The sequence below is a fragment of the Vanderwaltozyma polyspora genome, genomic scaffold (assembly GCF_000150035.1).
Source record: "Vanderwaltozyma polyspora DSM 70294 KpolScaffold1060 genomic scaffold, whole genome shotgun sequence".
Taxonomy (NCBI): Eukaryota; Fungi; Ascomycota; class Saccharomycetes; order Saccharomycetales; family Saccharomycetaceae; genus Vanderwaltozyma; species Vanderwaltozyma polyspora.
In genome coordinates, this window is record NW_001834667.1 from 88,805 (window position 1) to 101,476 (window position 12,672).

The 12,672-nt window shown below is 33.4% G+C and overlaps 5 protein-coding genes across 5 annotated transcripts; 2 read left to right on the plus strand and 3 right to left on the minus strand.

The window, feature by feature from the left end:
- Positions 1 to 5: 5 nt before the first annotated feature.
- Positions 6 to 938, minus strand: Kpol_1060p37 (uncharacterized protein; the record flags this gene model as incomplete). The annotated part of the gene is made up of 1 exon (XM_001645189.1): positions 6 to 938. One exon carries the CDS (start codon positions 936 to 938, stop codon positions 6 to 8), a length of 933 nt encoding a protein of 310 aa, XP_001645239.1.
- A 1,073-nt stretch (positions 939 to 2,011) lies between these two features.
- PDX1 (Pdx1p) lies at positions 2,012 to 3,229 on the plus strand (the record flags this gene model as incomplete). Its single annotated transcript, XM_001645190.1, has 1 exon — positions 2,012 to 3,229. The coding sequence occupies one exon, from the start codon at positions 2,012 to 2,014 to the stop codon at positions 3,227 to 3,229; it is 1,218 nt and encodes a 405-aa protein (XP_001645240.1).
- Positions 3,230 to 3,365: 136 nt separating this feature from the next.
- On the minus strand, positions 3,366 to 4,895 carry MET3 (sulfate adenylyltransferase; the record flags this gene model as incomplete). Its single annotated transcript, XM_001645191.1, has 1 exon — positions 3,366 to 4,895. The coding sequence occupies one exon, from the start codon at positions 4,893 to 4,895 to the stop codon at positions 3,366 to 3,368; it is 1,530 nt and encodes a 509-aa protein (XP_001645241.1).
- Positions 4,896 to 7,918: 3,023 nt separating this feature from the next.
- Positions 7,919 to 8,917, plus strand: Kpol_1060p40 (type I glyceraldehyde-3-phosphate dehydrogenase; the record flags this gene model as incomplete). The annotated part of the gene is made up of 1 exon (XM_001645192.1): positions 7,919 to 8,917. One exon carries the CDS (start codon positions 7,919 to 7,921, stop codon positions 8,915 to 8,917), a length of 999 nt encoding a protein of 332 aa, XP_001645242.1.
- A 659-nt stretch (positions 8,918 to 9,576) lies between these two features.
- Positions 9,577 to 10,572, minus strand: MHO1 (Mho1p; the record flags this gene model as incomplete). The annotated part of the gene is made up of 1 exon (XM_001645193.1): positions 9,577 to 10,572. The coding sequence occupies one exon, from the start codon at positions 10,570 to 10,572 to the stop codon at positions 9,577 to 9,579; it is 996 nt and encodes a 331-aa protein (XP_001645243.1).
- Between the last annotated feature and the right edge of the window lie 2,100 nt (positions 10,573 to 12,672).

Consider the following 12,672-nt stretch of genomic DNA (forward strand, 5'->3'; position numbering starts at 1 on the left):
TCTCGTTAAACTTTCTTAGCACCACTGGTACGTAAAACAAATTCAAAAGCCGCTAGAGCCGCTGCATTTGTTGGGAATGATCTTAAGAAACTTGGCATGAACCCTTTGAAAAACCCTTTATAACCTCTTTGAATATATATATCTTTTGCTGCTTGTTTCCAAGACTTGAAACTTCCATCATATTTATCATTGCATAGGACTACTTGCTTTATCACATCACTAGGATAAGCTGTTGTCCAAAATCCCAGTGATGCACTTAAACCTCCAGCCCAAAAATTTATTGCAGGGTCACTTAACTTGGTATTTTTTTTAAACCATTGAGTGAACAATTCATAAGACCCCCACCAATAAATGAAATGAGTTCTAAAAATAAGTGTACTCACTAAACCTTTATACAGACCTTTGATCCCATTAGTAGCGTAGACTTTTCTTATCACATCAATTGGACCCTTATATTTCGTAGTGGTAGCATCATATTGAACTTGTAATTTGGCTTTAGCCAATTCGACAGGAGCAGCAACAAAACTAACAGTCCAACCTGACATGACACCACTAATTACACAACCTGATAACGGTAGTTTTTCATAAGTTGGATAAAAATATTTGCTTAAGAACATTCTATAATTATGCAAGCTTCCAAGCAAAACTGAATCCATAATGATCCAACCAACTAAAGGGGGAGTGAACCCTAAATAGAATCCACGGACACCTTGTTGTTGCATTGTCTTGTAGACACAATCCATGGGGCCTTTAAATCTTCCTGTACCTTGTGAGGTTTGTAATCTAACTTTTATCGTATCGAATGGATGGCCAACAGTATTCTTAGCTACACCTGAGCACATACCGGCAATGAATCCCATGACCCTAGAGTATAATTCACCATCATTGACCTTGTTTTGGTTGGTCATTGTTTGGTTACTCCTATTTGAATTGGTCATATTCAAATCACTTTAAAGTAAGAGTACCTGTCTGAATAAAAAAAATCTGTAATAGGAGAGGTTCTTAATTGGCAAGCACCTATACTGTCTAAACTTAAATTACCTTGACGCTTATCCGATAGGAGGCTCTGATATGTGTTTAGATCAAGCAAACCTAGTTTATTGTCAAGTTATATATATATATTCTTTCAAGTGTTTCTGAAGTCAGATGGAAGACAGCCAGAGTAAAGAAGATGCATCGGAAAATGAAATGGTAAGGTAATTGAAACAAACGATGGTTAATAGCACCATTGATAGGTAAGAAACTTTGTATCCGACAGATTAAAAAATCTCATGGATAAATGACTCAATAGTCTTATAGATATAGCTGAATTTGGGTTTCCAAGTACTTGAACAGGAGAAGATATGAGAAGCAATGTTCAAGAAGGAACTCAAATTCTGTATGAAGAACTGATCTAGATAATGCGATGACGTAAGAGACAAAGAAATGTCAATATCAATCAGATCAATGTCACATCTCATGATAAGATCAATCGGTTCCCACAATACCCATCAAGTAGACTAGAACCTGCCTGTCAAAGATCAAAGATGCAAATAGAAATATTGAGTCATACTTCAACTCAATCTCTTTATCCTATCTTGCACAATCGGTATGGTATGTATCTCGACCCTGAAGAGTAATTAAATGAAATCAATCATAAAAAAGCCCCAATATCCATTAGATAAATTAAATAATCAAGAATCGATGTCGTCATTGCCATTGTTGTAGTCTTTGTAATGTTCATCTTCAGCCAGTTTTTTGGTTGGCTGCCTTTAAATATCACGATATTTGAAAAATTGTTATTACCGGGGGGCCATACAGCAAGGAAGGGTCAAAGTTTCGAAATGAAGATGGTAAGTGAAAAATTATTGATCAGATTAAGCATCTCAGGAATGGATAGTTTTATTTAAAAGAGCATGTATTATATTTAATTGCTTTTGAAATAGAGGGGTTGGGTTGGTATTGATACATCTAGAGAGTGGTAGTCGTTAATTTCCTAGTTTTTTGCAGTGACTTTCGAAAGGTTTTACAGATGTTACGTTTTGGTGCTAGTAGAAATATTTTATTAAGACGCCTTTCATTTAGAAAATTTGGTACATCTTTGAGATTATTTGATGCCAATGCGTTTGCAATGCCTGCAATGTCTCCAACTATGGAGAAAGGTGGTATTGTTCAGTGGAAGTTTAAGGTTGGTGAACCTTTTTCAGCTGGTGATGTTCTACTAGAGGTCGAAACGGATAAGGCTCAGATTGATGTCGAGGCTCAAGACGATGGTAAAATTGCCAAAATTATCATTGGTGATGGTGCAAAAGATGTTCCTGTTGGTGATACTATTGCTTTTCTTGCAGAAGTAGACGACGATTTGTCTACTTTGAAAATACCAGATGTTACTGCCGCACCAAAAAAGGATGCGGCACCTAAGACAGAACCTCTTTCTAAACCTATTTCCAAGCCTGTGGAAAACCCAACTGAGGTGAGGTCCAATGAAACTGTATCTAGTGCCGCAACTAAGAGTGCTGATATGAAGCAAGTTCTTTTACCTTCTGTGGCGATCGAGTTGTCCTTGAATGGGATAAAGAAAGAAGATGCACTAAAAAATATTAAAGCTACTGGTACCAAGGGTAGATTATTAAAAGGAGATGTTCTAGCATACGTGGGTAAAATCAACAAGGACTCACCTTCTAAAATAGCATCTTACATTGAAAAGGGTGAAAAGTTAGACTTAAGTAATATAGAATTGAGAGAACCAGCTGTTCAAGAAACTAAAGAATCTACAAGTAAGGAATCTACAAAAATGGTGAAAGAACCAATTATCCTAAATGAATATATAGCTTTGCGTGCGAAACCTGGTGCTTCTCTAGAAAAGCTGGAATTGGCATTAGGACAATATTTAGATTCTATGTTTCAAAAAGCTCATAATGATACTTTAGTCGACACCCGTTCTCAATTTTATGACCCTATATTCGAAGATTTATTATCAATTGAATCTAACAAGCCAAGATTTACTCTCTCTTACGAGCTAATAGAATTAGAAAATGAAGATATACCAAGTAGAAGAAGCAGAGCTTCTGAAGCTGATATTTTTGATTTATTGTCTAATGAAACTCCTGCTTCACAGGTAAATGAAAAGAGTAATAATAATGCAACTGAATTTGTTGTGTCTTTAAGGGTAGAAGTGAATGACAAGTACCCAGACTCCATGGAAAGAGCTCAAAAATTTGTCTCTTATATGAAACAATTGCAATTATGATTATATTCTTATAGCCGGATTTATTTTTTTAAAGATTCCATATTGACTTTGTATCTACATGTATATACATTAAGTTAAAACACATTTAAAAATTGTCGACATTAAAATGCAATCTTATATAAATCTAACTCAAACTTCAAAAGGAGATAAAACCATTATCTTCCAAAAATAAAACAACTTTTTGTATGACATGATGAATTGAGTCAGCATTATTACCAAGAGTAATTGAATCTTCTGGGGAATGGCCAATAGTGAAAAAATTTTGAGGTTTGGAGAATTCTTTATTTAGTTCATCTGTGATGAGCAAACCTGTACCAGATTGGATGAAGTCATTGATTAATGATGCGTAATCCGAATCGTTTTTATGTTTGAAAATCTTATAATGTCTATGGCCTGAAAACTGTAAGAAAGTTGATAACAATGCAATTGATAATTGATTTAAACTTAATTTCAAATCATTCTTTAATAGTAATGCAAAACCTTGTTTGGATCTTGGTGGATTTGATTCTCTTAAGATTTTTACCACTTCTGGATAGGAAAACCATTCTGGAATTTCACCACCATCTCTTAGACGTTTTCTTAGTTCAGTACCTGAGATGTTTAGAGTTTTAACTTTTGTAGTATCTATTTCATCAATTGGTGCATAACGGTCTTCATCGGGTAAATATGTGACCATTCTAAAAGGCACCACTTCGATATTTAATTCATTTTTGTATGATTCCACCAATAATTGAGCATCGTATGGTCCATAAAAGTCCACACCTTTTGAGTTTTTACCAGGACCAGCATGATCTCTACCAACAATAAAATGTGTTGCACCATAATTTTTTCTAATAATGGCATGCCAAACAGCTTCTCTGTCACCAGCCATTCTCATTGCTAAAGGTAATAAAGAAAGGTCGGCTAAACCACTTGGATATCTTTTAACAATTTCTTGATACACCCTGACACGAGTATGATGATCTATATCACCAGGTTTGGTTAAGCCCACGACAGGGTGAATTAATATTTTTGCATTAGCTTCTCTTGCAGCCCTGACAGTTAATTCCCTATGAGCCCTATGCATTGGGTTTCTAGTCTGGAAAGCCACGACACGATCCCATTGTCTTGAATTAAAGTCGGATCTCAATTGAGAAGGAGTCTTGCGGAAACCTAAATAATCGTAGTGAACAGGTAATTGGATGGCTTCAATTTCACCACCGATATAGTAATCTCCAGCTTTATTGAATAAATAATCAATTGCAGGATGTTCTGGATCACCTCTGAATACCTTTTCAGCTTCAATTTTTTTATCAGGTTTATAAATATCATCAACAGTTAAAATTGCAATTGGTATTTCATTATCTTGTAATAATAACAATTTATCATTTTTAGATAAATTTTCTGCGAAGGATTTATTGACATCTAGAGTAATAGGAATTGTCCAAAGAATACCATTTGGTAATCTTGAGTTTTCTACAACTGAATTATAACTTGATTGGTTTAAGAAACCTGATAATGGTGAGAACCCACCATTGATAATTAATTCAATGTCACAAATTTGTCTATCTGACAAATTCCAAATTTTGTTTGAATCAATAGACTTAGATAATTGCAACAATTGATCCCTTTTATTAGAGTCTCTTGCTAATAGATCTTTTAGTTCACCACCATGTGGTTCTGGCATGTTTATAATAATAATATTTAAGTGTATGTATAAGTTAAGTTACGTGAAGTAGTAACTTTTTAGGTACAGAGGTATAACCTTCTTGGTGGTGTTGTTGTTTTGTTATACTAATTGTAGTTGAAGGAATATACTTTAAGATTATAAGAATTGAGTCAACTTGAAAAATAATTAATCAATTGGTATGATTTATATATGATTAAATAAGAATTGTGGCTCTGATTCATGTTGAAACGAAAAAACTTTTTAAGCCAATGTCATTCATCGTATATGTGAAACTCATACCTTATGATTACCACACATTTTAAAACATTTGACTAAGGGATGTATGTGTTGTAATAGAGGTTGGATGTCAGATATATCAACAATTACTCTATGTTGAAAATGTTACGATTATACATAATATAATAATATCACATGAAATGATTGTTCCGGGTAACTTCGTTAAAGTGTCAATATCAGTGTCAGTGTCAGCAATACATAAACTTTTGTATTATTTATGATTAGTTTATGAAATTAGTCATTGAGAAAATTTAACCAATTGATATTAAAAGGAATAAGTTGTTACTAAATATTAAACATTTGAAATCAAAACCGGGTAAACTAATATATCTATATATATATACATATACATCCGGGTAACACATGTGGGAGTCTGATTCGTGGAAGATCTGAGATAGAAAAATTCGAGATAATGGGAAGTCCCCCGACTGGGATATGTCTCAAGACGAAAAAAAAAGAAAGAAAGAAAGAAAAAGAGAGAGAGAGAACCTGCTGAGAAACAGAAACACGAAGCCGGTTGCGTCATGCCGTCGAACACAGGAAGCCAGCTTCCTGTTTTTGCCATCACAAGAAACACACACTGCCTCCTGGCTTTTCCTCCATTTTTTGTTCCGAGTCAGAACCATACGTACAAGAACCGATATCAATTTTCGATTTCCATTCGAATCGCTCTTTGTCTCTTTTCTTTTTACTACTTCCTAATTTGTCTCTCTCTCCTTCCTCTCTCCCGGTGTTTCTCTGGTTTTGGGTTTGCTTTTTGGTGCTAGTAACGAGACAAGACAAGACAAGACAAAACCAGAGCACTGGAATAAGAACGATCGTTAACGCCAAACTACACCTATCGCTATTGGGATGCTAAGAATGTTTAAAAAAAGTTTGGTATTTTATGCCCATTTGGCCCTGGCTATCATCAGTGGTCTCTTCAAGAGTTTGGGAAGTTGCTATCCCAAAGGACAAGGCAACGTAACATAACATAACATAACATAACATAACGTAATGGGACGCAACGTTTTTGAGACAATTAAATTTACTAGAACTTTGTTGAAGCCCACTTACAATACGATTGGATTGGATTGGATTGAAGGTTATTTTAATTTGTATTGTTGAATGGTGTGTGTATGTTGTTGCATTCTTAAAAACAGGTAGATGGATGGATAAAGATATCTCTTCCAATGGCACACAAGTCAAGGTCATAACACCAGTACCTTCAAGATCAATGGAACAACGAATAATGTCAGTTGAGGGAAAATAATTGAATTCAAGAAAAATAAGAAGTTATTAACCAAACAAACGTTTACTAGCTAATATTCTGTGCTATATAATATAAGCAAATTGAAGACACCGCTACTCTGTTGCTGTGTGCATTACGAGAGTGAGCGGTGGTGCATACGTGATACGGAAGAATAAAGAAAATGATGTATACTTTAATTTACTCTACCTGTATCGAAACGGTATTCAATAAGAGTTATCCACTCGTGGGTAACAAATATAAATTTCATTTTCCCTTTCTCCCTTATCTGTACACCTACATACACCCTAATCAAAATCAAAATCAATTGCAAATTCAAATTCAATTGCAAAAGATCAAAAAACGAATAAGTTTACCATCCTATCGTATTCACCTTGCCTCAATTCTCTAACGTTCTGATCTATTCTTACTTGTCTTTTGAGTCCCGGTTGGAAACCATTACCTTAATGGAAACCTAAAATGTAATAAAATAAAACGGTTTGTAGCTCAGTCCCCGTTAACAATCTAGTGTACAACCAAGATTTCGAAATCAAATTCGAATTCGAAATGAGTTGGGAAAAGACGAAATGGCATAATTCAACTAAAAAAAACTCGTTTGGATAGTTGCTGCTACTACTGCTGCTGCTACTGATGCTACTTCTGCATCATGGGACAAGAAATATACTAGTTTGGTTACTAAACCACATTGACTGATTTGTATCACTTCTAATACTAGTTTGAATCAAAATTTAAAGGTTTAAATTAACTTCTCAACCACTTCCTCTCTCTTCTGACATTATTGTTTCTACTTCTGCTTTTTGCAGATAATAACATTTTTTTTTTGGCTTTTTTCTTTGTAGAGGAATTATCATTATTCAATTACAAGATAACTTGATGATGATGATGATGATATATTTCAAAATTATTCGTTAAATTAGAAGTAGTTAGTTGTTAGGTACGTTTATTTTTAATGGTTTGCTACTTGAATCTATATAGTTTTCTAGAATATTTTTAGTTGCTGAACTTATTCGATGGTTTACTAGTGATGGTACGCTTCTAGGTAATTTATTCTGCATTTTCTTCTCAAATAAAACACATAATTTTTTTTTTCCTTTGAATGAATTATTAAAATATCTCTCAGCTATGTTTAGAGAAGTAGCTGATAGTTATCTACTAAATTGCTTAAGAATCCTAGCTTCGTAATTTTAATTTATGTTTTTTTTTTCTAAACTTGATTGATTGTCAATTGGCATTCAATTACGCAGACACTCAGAGCTCTCTCTCTCTCATGCTAATTCAATTATTATTTTTTTCCACTCTCTTTTACATTTACATTTCCATTTTTATATTTTTGGATTATAATTTTTATTATATAAAGGACTTGTTATTTTCTATTTCTAAGGATTTAGTATTTTATTATTTTCAATTAAACTCTATTCTAATTATCTCTCTCTTGTTCATCCTAAATCCCCAAGGAACAACAGTTTCACACAACAACACAAAACAATAATTCAAAATGGTCAGAGTTGCTATTAACGGTTTCGGTAGAATCGGTAGATTAGTTATGAGAATTGCTATGCAAAGAAAGGACGTTGAAGTCGTTGCTATCAACGATCCATTCATCGGTGTTGACTACGCTGCTTACATGTTCAAGTACGACTCTACTCACGGTAGATACGCTGGTGAAGTCACCCACGATGGTCAAAACATTGTTGTTGACGGTCACAAGATCGAAATTCACCAAGAAAGAGACCCAGCTAACTTGCCATGGGGTAAGTTGAACATCGACATTGCTATCGACTCCACTGGTGTCTTCAAGGAATTGGACACTGCTCAAAAGCACATTGACGCTGGTGCCAAGAAGTGTGTTATCACTGCTCCATCTGCCACCGCCCCAATGTTCGTCATGGGTGTTAACGAAGACAAATACACTTCCGACTTGAAGATTGTTTCCAACGCTTCTTGTACCACCAACTGTTTGGCTCCATTAGCTAAGGTTATCAACGACAACTTCGGTATCAAGGAAGGTTTGATGACCACTGTCCACGCTACCACTGCTACCCAAAAGACCGTCGATGGTCCATCCCACAAGGACTGGAGAGGTGGTAGAACTGCTTCTGCTAACATCATCCCATCCTCCACCGGTGCTGCTAAGGCTGTCGGTAAGGTCTTACCAGAATTGCAAGGTAAGTTGACCGGTATGGCTTTCAGAGTCCCAACCGTCGATGTCTCCGTTGTTGACTTGACCGTTAACTTGGCCAAGGAAACCACTTACGATGAAATCAAGAAGACCATCAAGGCTGCTTCTGAAGGTAAGTTGAAGGGTATCTTGGGTTACACTGAAGACTTGGTTGTTTCCTCTGACTTCTTGGGTGACTCTCACTCTTCCATCTTCGATGCCGATGCTGGTATCCAATTGACCCCAACCTTCGTCAAGTTGGTCTCCTGGTACGATAACGAATACGGTTACTCTACCAGAGTTGTCGACTTGGTTGAACACGTTGCCAGAGCTTAAATTACTTCCCTAACTAACGAGTAGTTTTTATAAGTTTTTAAACATTTAATTTTATAGTTTTAATGAATGACATGTGTTCCTCACTTTAATTTAAATCAAATTTAAATTTAAGCATAGAACCACTTCTGAAAATTTAACTAGATCAAGATTAACTAATTGATCTATTTTTTTATGGTGTTGCACAATTAGTAGTGCATTCGAGTAAATCGATAAGATATTATTCATTGTACTTTTTTATCTTTACGGATATACGAGTACAATATGGGTCTAATCAATGTATGGCGCTAGAGAGAACATTTCGAACCAACGTTTTTTCAATACCACGTGATTATAATAATTTTTAAAAAAGTTACGTAATTAAAGGAAGAGTATATAAGAGAAATCTAAAAAAGGGTATCAAAGATTACGTACCAAAGGAAATATTACAAGAATTTTGTTGGGCTAAATTTATGTTAAATTTAGTGAATAAATAAAATAGATATGTATTATTTTAATTTCTAGTAACTTTTTTTATTTTATTATCTGTTTAATTCCTTAATTGCTAACTCTAACCTAAGTTTGGGACATTAAAATAGATTAGTTAAAAAATATTAAGAATAATGGTAATTACGTAAAATAAAAAAGGAGAAGAAATAATTATGGAACAAATGTACATCCCATCAAATAATCGCATAACCAGATGCATAACTTACGCTACTATCATTAACATTTTCAACTTGTGATGTTTGCGAATATTTTGGCCATTCAAAACGAATTCTTTCAGGGTATTTCTCTAACTCAATTACTTTTAAAATCAATTGAATAGGTTTTGCTCCACATATCGTATTTCCTGTCAATTCTAAATACTGTTTCCAATCTTTATATTTTTCAGGATTCTCACTTTTATCCAATAAATCCATTGCGTATTCATCGAGAAATTTTATTGATTCCCAAATTGGTACTCTGTGGCGAGGTAGTTTACTTCTTGAAGTCAGCATCTCTATTTCAACCTCATCATTTATCGAATCTTGTAATTCTTCTGGACTTCCAACATAACCAGTAAATCTAAATCTGCGACCCCAATGGCAGAAATCACTACTAATGATAAATAAATTTTTTGGATCCCTAAATTTTTTAAGAATAAATTCTGCAATCTTTGTATCAATATCTTCTGTATTATGCGATACCATCATTGGAATCACTTTAATTTTGTCTAATGATAATTTTCTCCATTGTATAGTTTTGACCAGCATTGGAAATTGCATTTCTAAAGAATGTTCACTTATATCAGTTTCCATATCCATATATGCAAACAAACTATTATTAGAATTTATTAACATTTCACAGTAAGCGGTATCAACATTTAAATCACCCAGTGGTGTAGATAAGGTTTCAAAAGCTGATAAAAATATCTGATTTCTAAAATATACATTATGCGATGGACCTAAAATGAATATTCTTTCAATATTCTCATTTAAATCTAAAGAAGCATACGAATGGGCCATCGTACTACCACAGTATTTATATCCTGCATGTGGTGAAATAATTAACCTTGCATCTTTCTTCAATTCAGCAGAAGAAGAAGCACCATTTAAATAACCTTGCAATTGATCACTTAGTTCATCTGGTTTATCAGAGTACCAAGAACTTGAATGTGATGCTGGACGTGACGTCATACTTAAAAAGACTTTTAATGTTAACTATTATCTTTTTAAACTGCTAGTAGGTAATAGTACAATATAATATAAAATACAATTAAACAGTTTGCTATCCTATTTATCGAGTATAAAACAATTAAACAACTAAATCTTTCCGAATCTTTAAAAAAAACTATTCAAGTCAAGTAAATTGTCGTTTCCTCCCCTTTAAACAAATAACTTTCGATCCTTTATATATATATATATATATATATAACAACCAAATACTTAAATAAAATAAGATAAAATAAAATATTCAAATATTTTTTAACATAGTTAAACATAAAAGGTCCAATAAATATAGAAGAACAAAAGAAAATACGAATCCACCCACCCAGTAAAAGAACGCAAACCTCAGAAGATGTAACAACCAAAATTACCAAAGCTCCTTTTTTTAAAATAGCTAGCTATATTTTATCATAATAACATAACATAATATAACATAATATAACATAATATAACATAACCCAACCAAACCCAATGGAAAAAAAAACTAACAGTTAAATAATCCATTATTCACAAGAGGTAAGATATTTTCCAAGAGGTTTCGATATTCCAAGAGCAGTGATAGTAGTCAACGATTGCAGCGTAGTGTAAAAAAAAATGTAATGTAAATTCCACTTTTTGATTTAAACTTAACGTTTGAAATGTCAACTAACAAGAGTATATATGTAATCAAATCACCCTTTAAGATTGAAAGAGTAATTTAGGATTGATGATTGCAGTTTTTCCCTTAATCCTCATAGCAAGTTCGGTTCCTAGTGAGTGCATTATATTTAATTGCTAATTAAATAACTAAAACGGATCAGTTGGAATTGAGGAGGATGAGAGAGTAGTTGTAGTGATTTCATTTCAATAAGGAAAGATAAGATGATGAAGATTTCTGGTTCAAGTGGCTTTTGAATTATTCGTCTTGCTTGAAATAACTATACCTGTGGGGGGCAGGGCCATTGTATAATATAATATATACAACGAGAATGGGGTAAAATCGAACTGACGTTGTAAGTGTTAGTGATATGTGTAACAACGAATATTGGAAAAGTGCTACAACACTTGGAGCATAATAGTTCTTGTCACTATGTGAAAAATAAAACAAAAATTAATTAGTTTTACTTGGTATTAAATCAAGAAATTGTGTTTTAACTTAGATGGCTAATTGAATATGATTTAGTTGACTAGAGTTTTATTTGGGTCAATTAATTTTCAGTTGCCATTTTTAGTTAACGATGTCAAGGTAACAGTGAACAATATCTAGGGTAGTATAATCGATCTTTACATGTATGCATTTTTTTTTGAAGAAAATGAGTTTATGAAGGAAACGTTAGTTAGAGAGTAATAGATGAACTAAGTTGTACAATTTGAATTGGTTGATTATTATGTATTTAGTACCCATGAATGCAGATGCTGTTTTAAAAATATTAATCCATCAAATTGGTTGGCTGTTCGATGAAAATTTACAACATTTGGAATAGTGTTTAGGGGTTTCGGCATCTTAATCCGGTATCCGAAATCAGGGAAAGGACTGGCCTATAAGATACGATGCTGTTTCAACATTACAATCTATAAGTAGGAATGTCAATTGACTGGGAGTTGTTTAAATACTGTTAGAAGTCAAATTTATTGTCACATTGCTAACTATTTCGGTCTCGGTATGTACATGACACAACTTCAAGCATATTTAATACTGAAGTTTTGTTGAAATAGAGAGTTCCAATAACATTTGAATAAGTCCCATTGTGGGTTCTCAAATTATAATCCAGTAATTTCATTTAAGAGCAATGTAAGAATAGGCTTGTGCTGGTTGACTTTTGATGTTTTTTTTGATACATTGTTCACAAAGACCATCCTTACGTGACGACAGCACTCAGAAATGAGACTAATCTGCTATATCAAAAGAGAATTGTAGTTCGAGCAAATACTATTAATGAAATTTTGTTAAAGACAACCACCGTAATATAATTTTACTTTTTAAAGCATTGGATACTTGAAGTATTTGTAATGTATCGAGAATTTTTAAGGTTTTGCACATGACTAAATAAAAACAATATATAAAACTTGTAAAGTTCAAATTTCAACAAA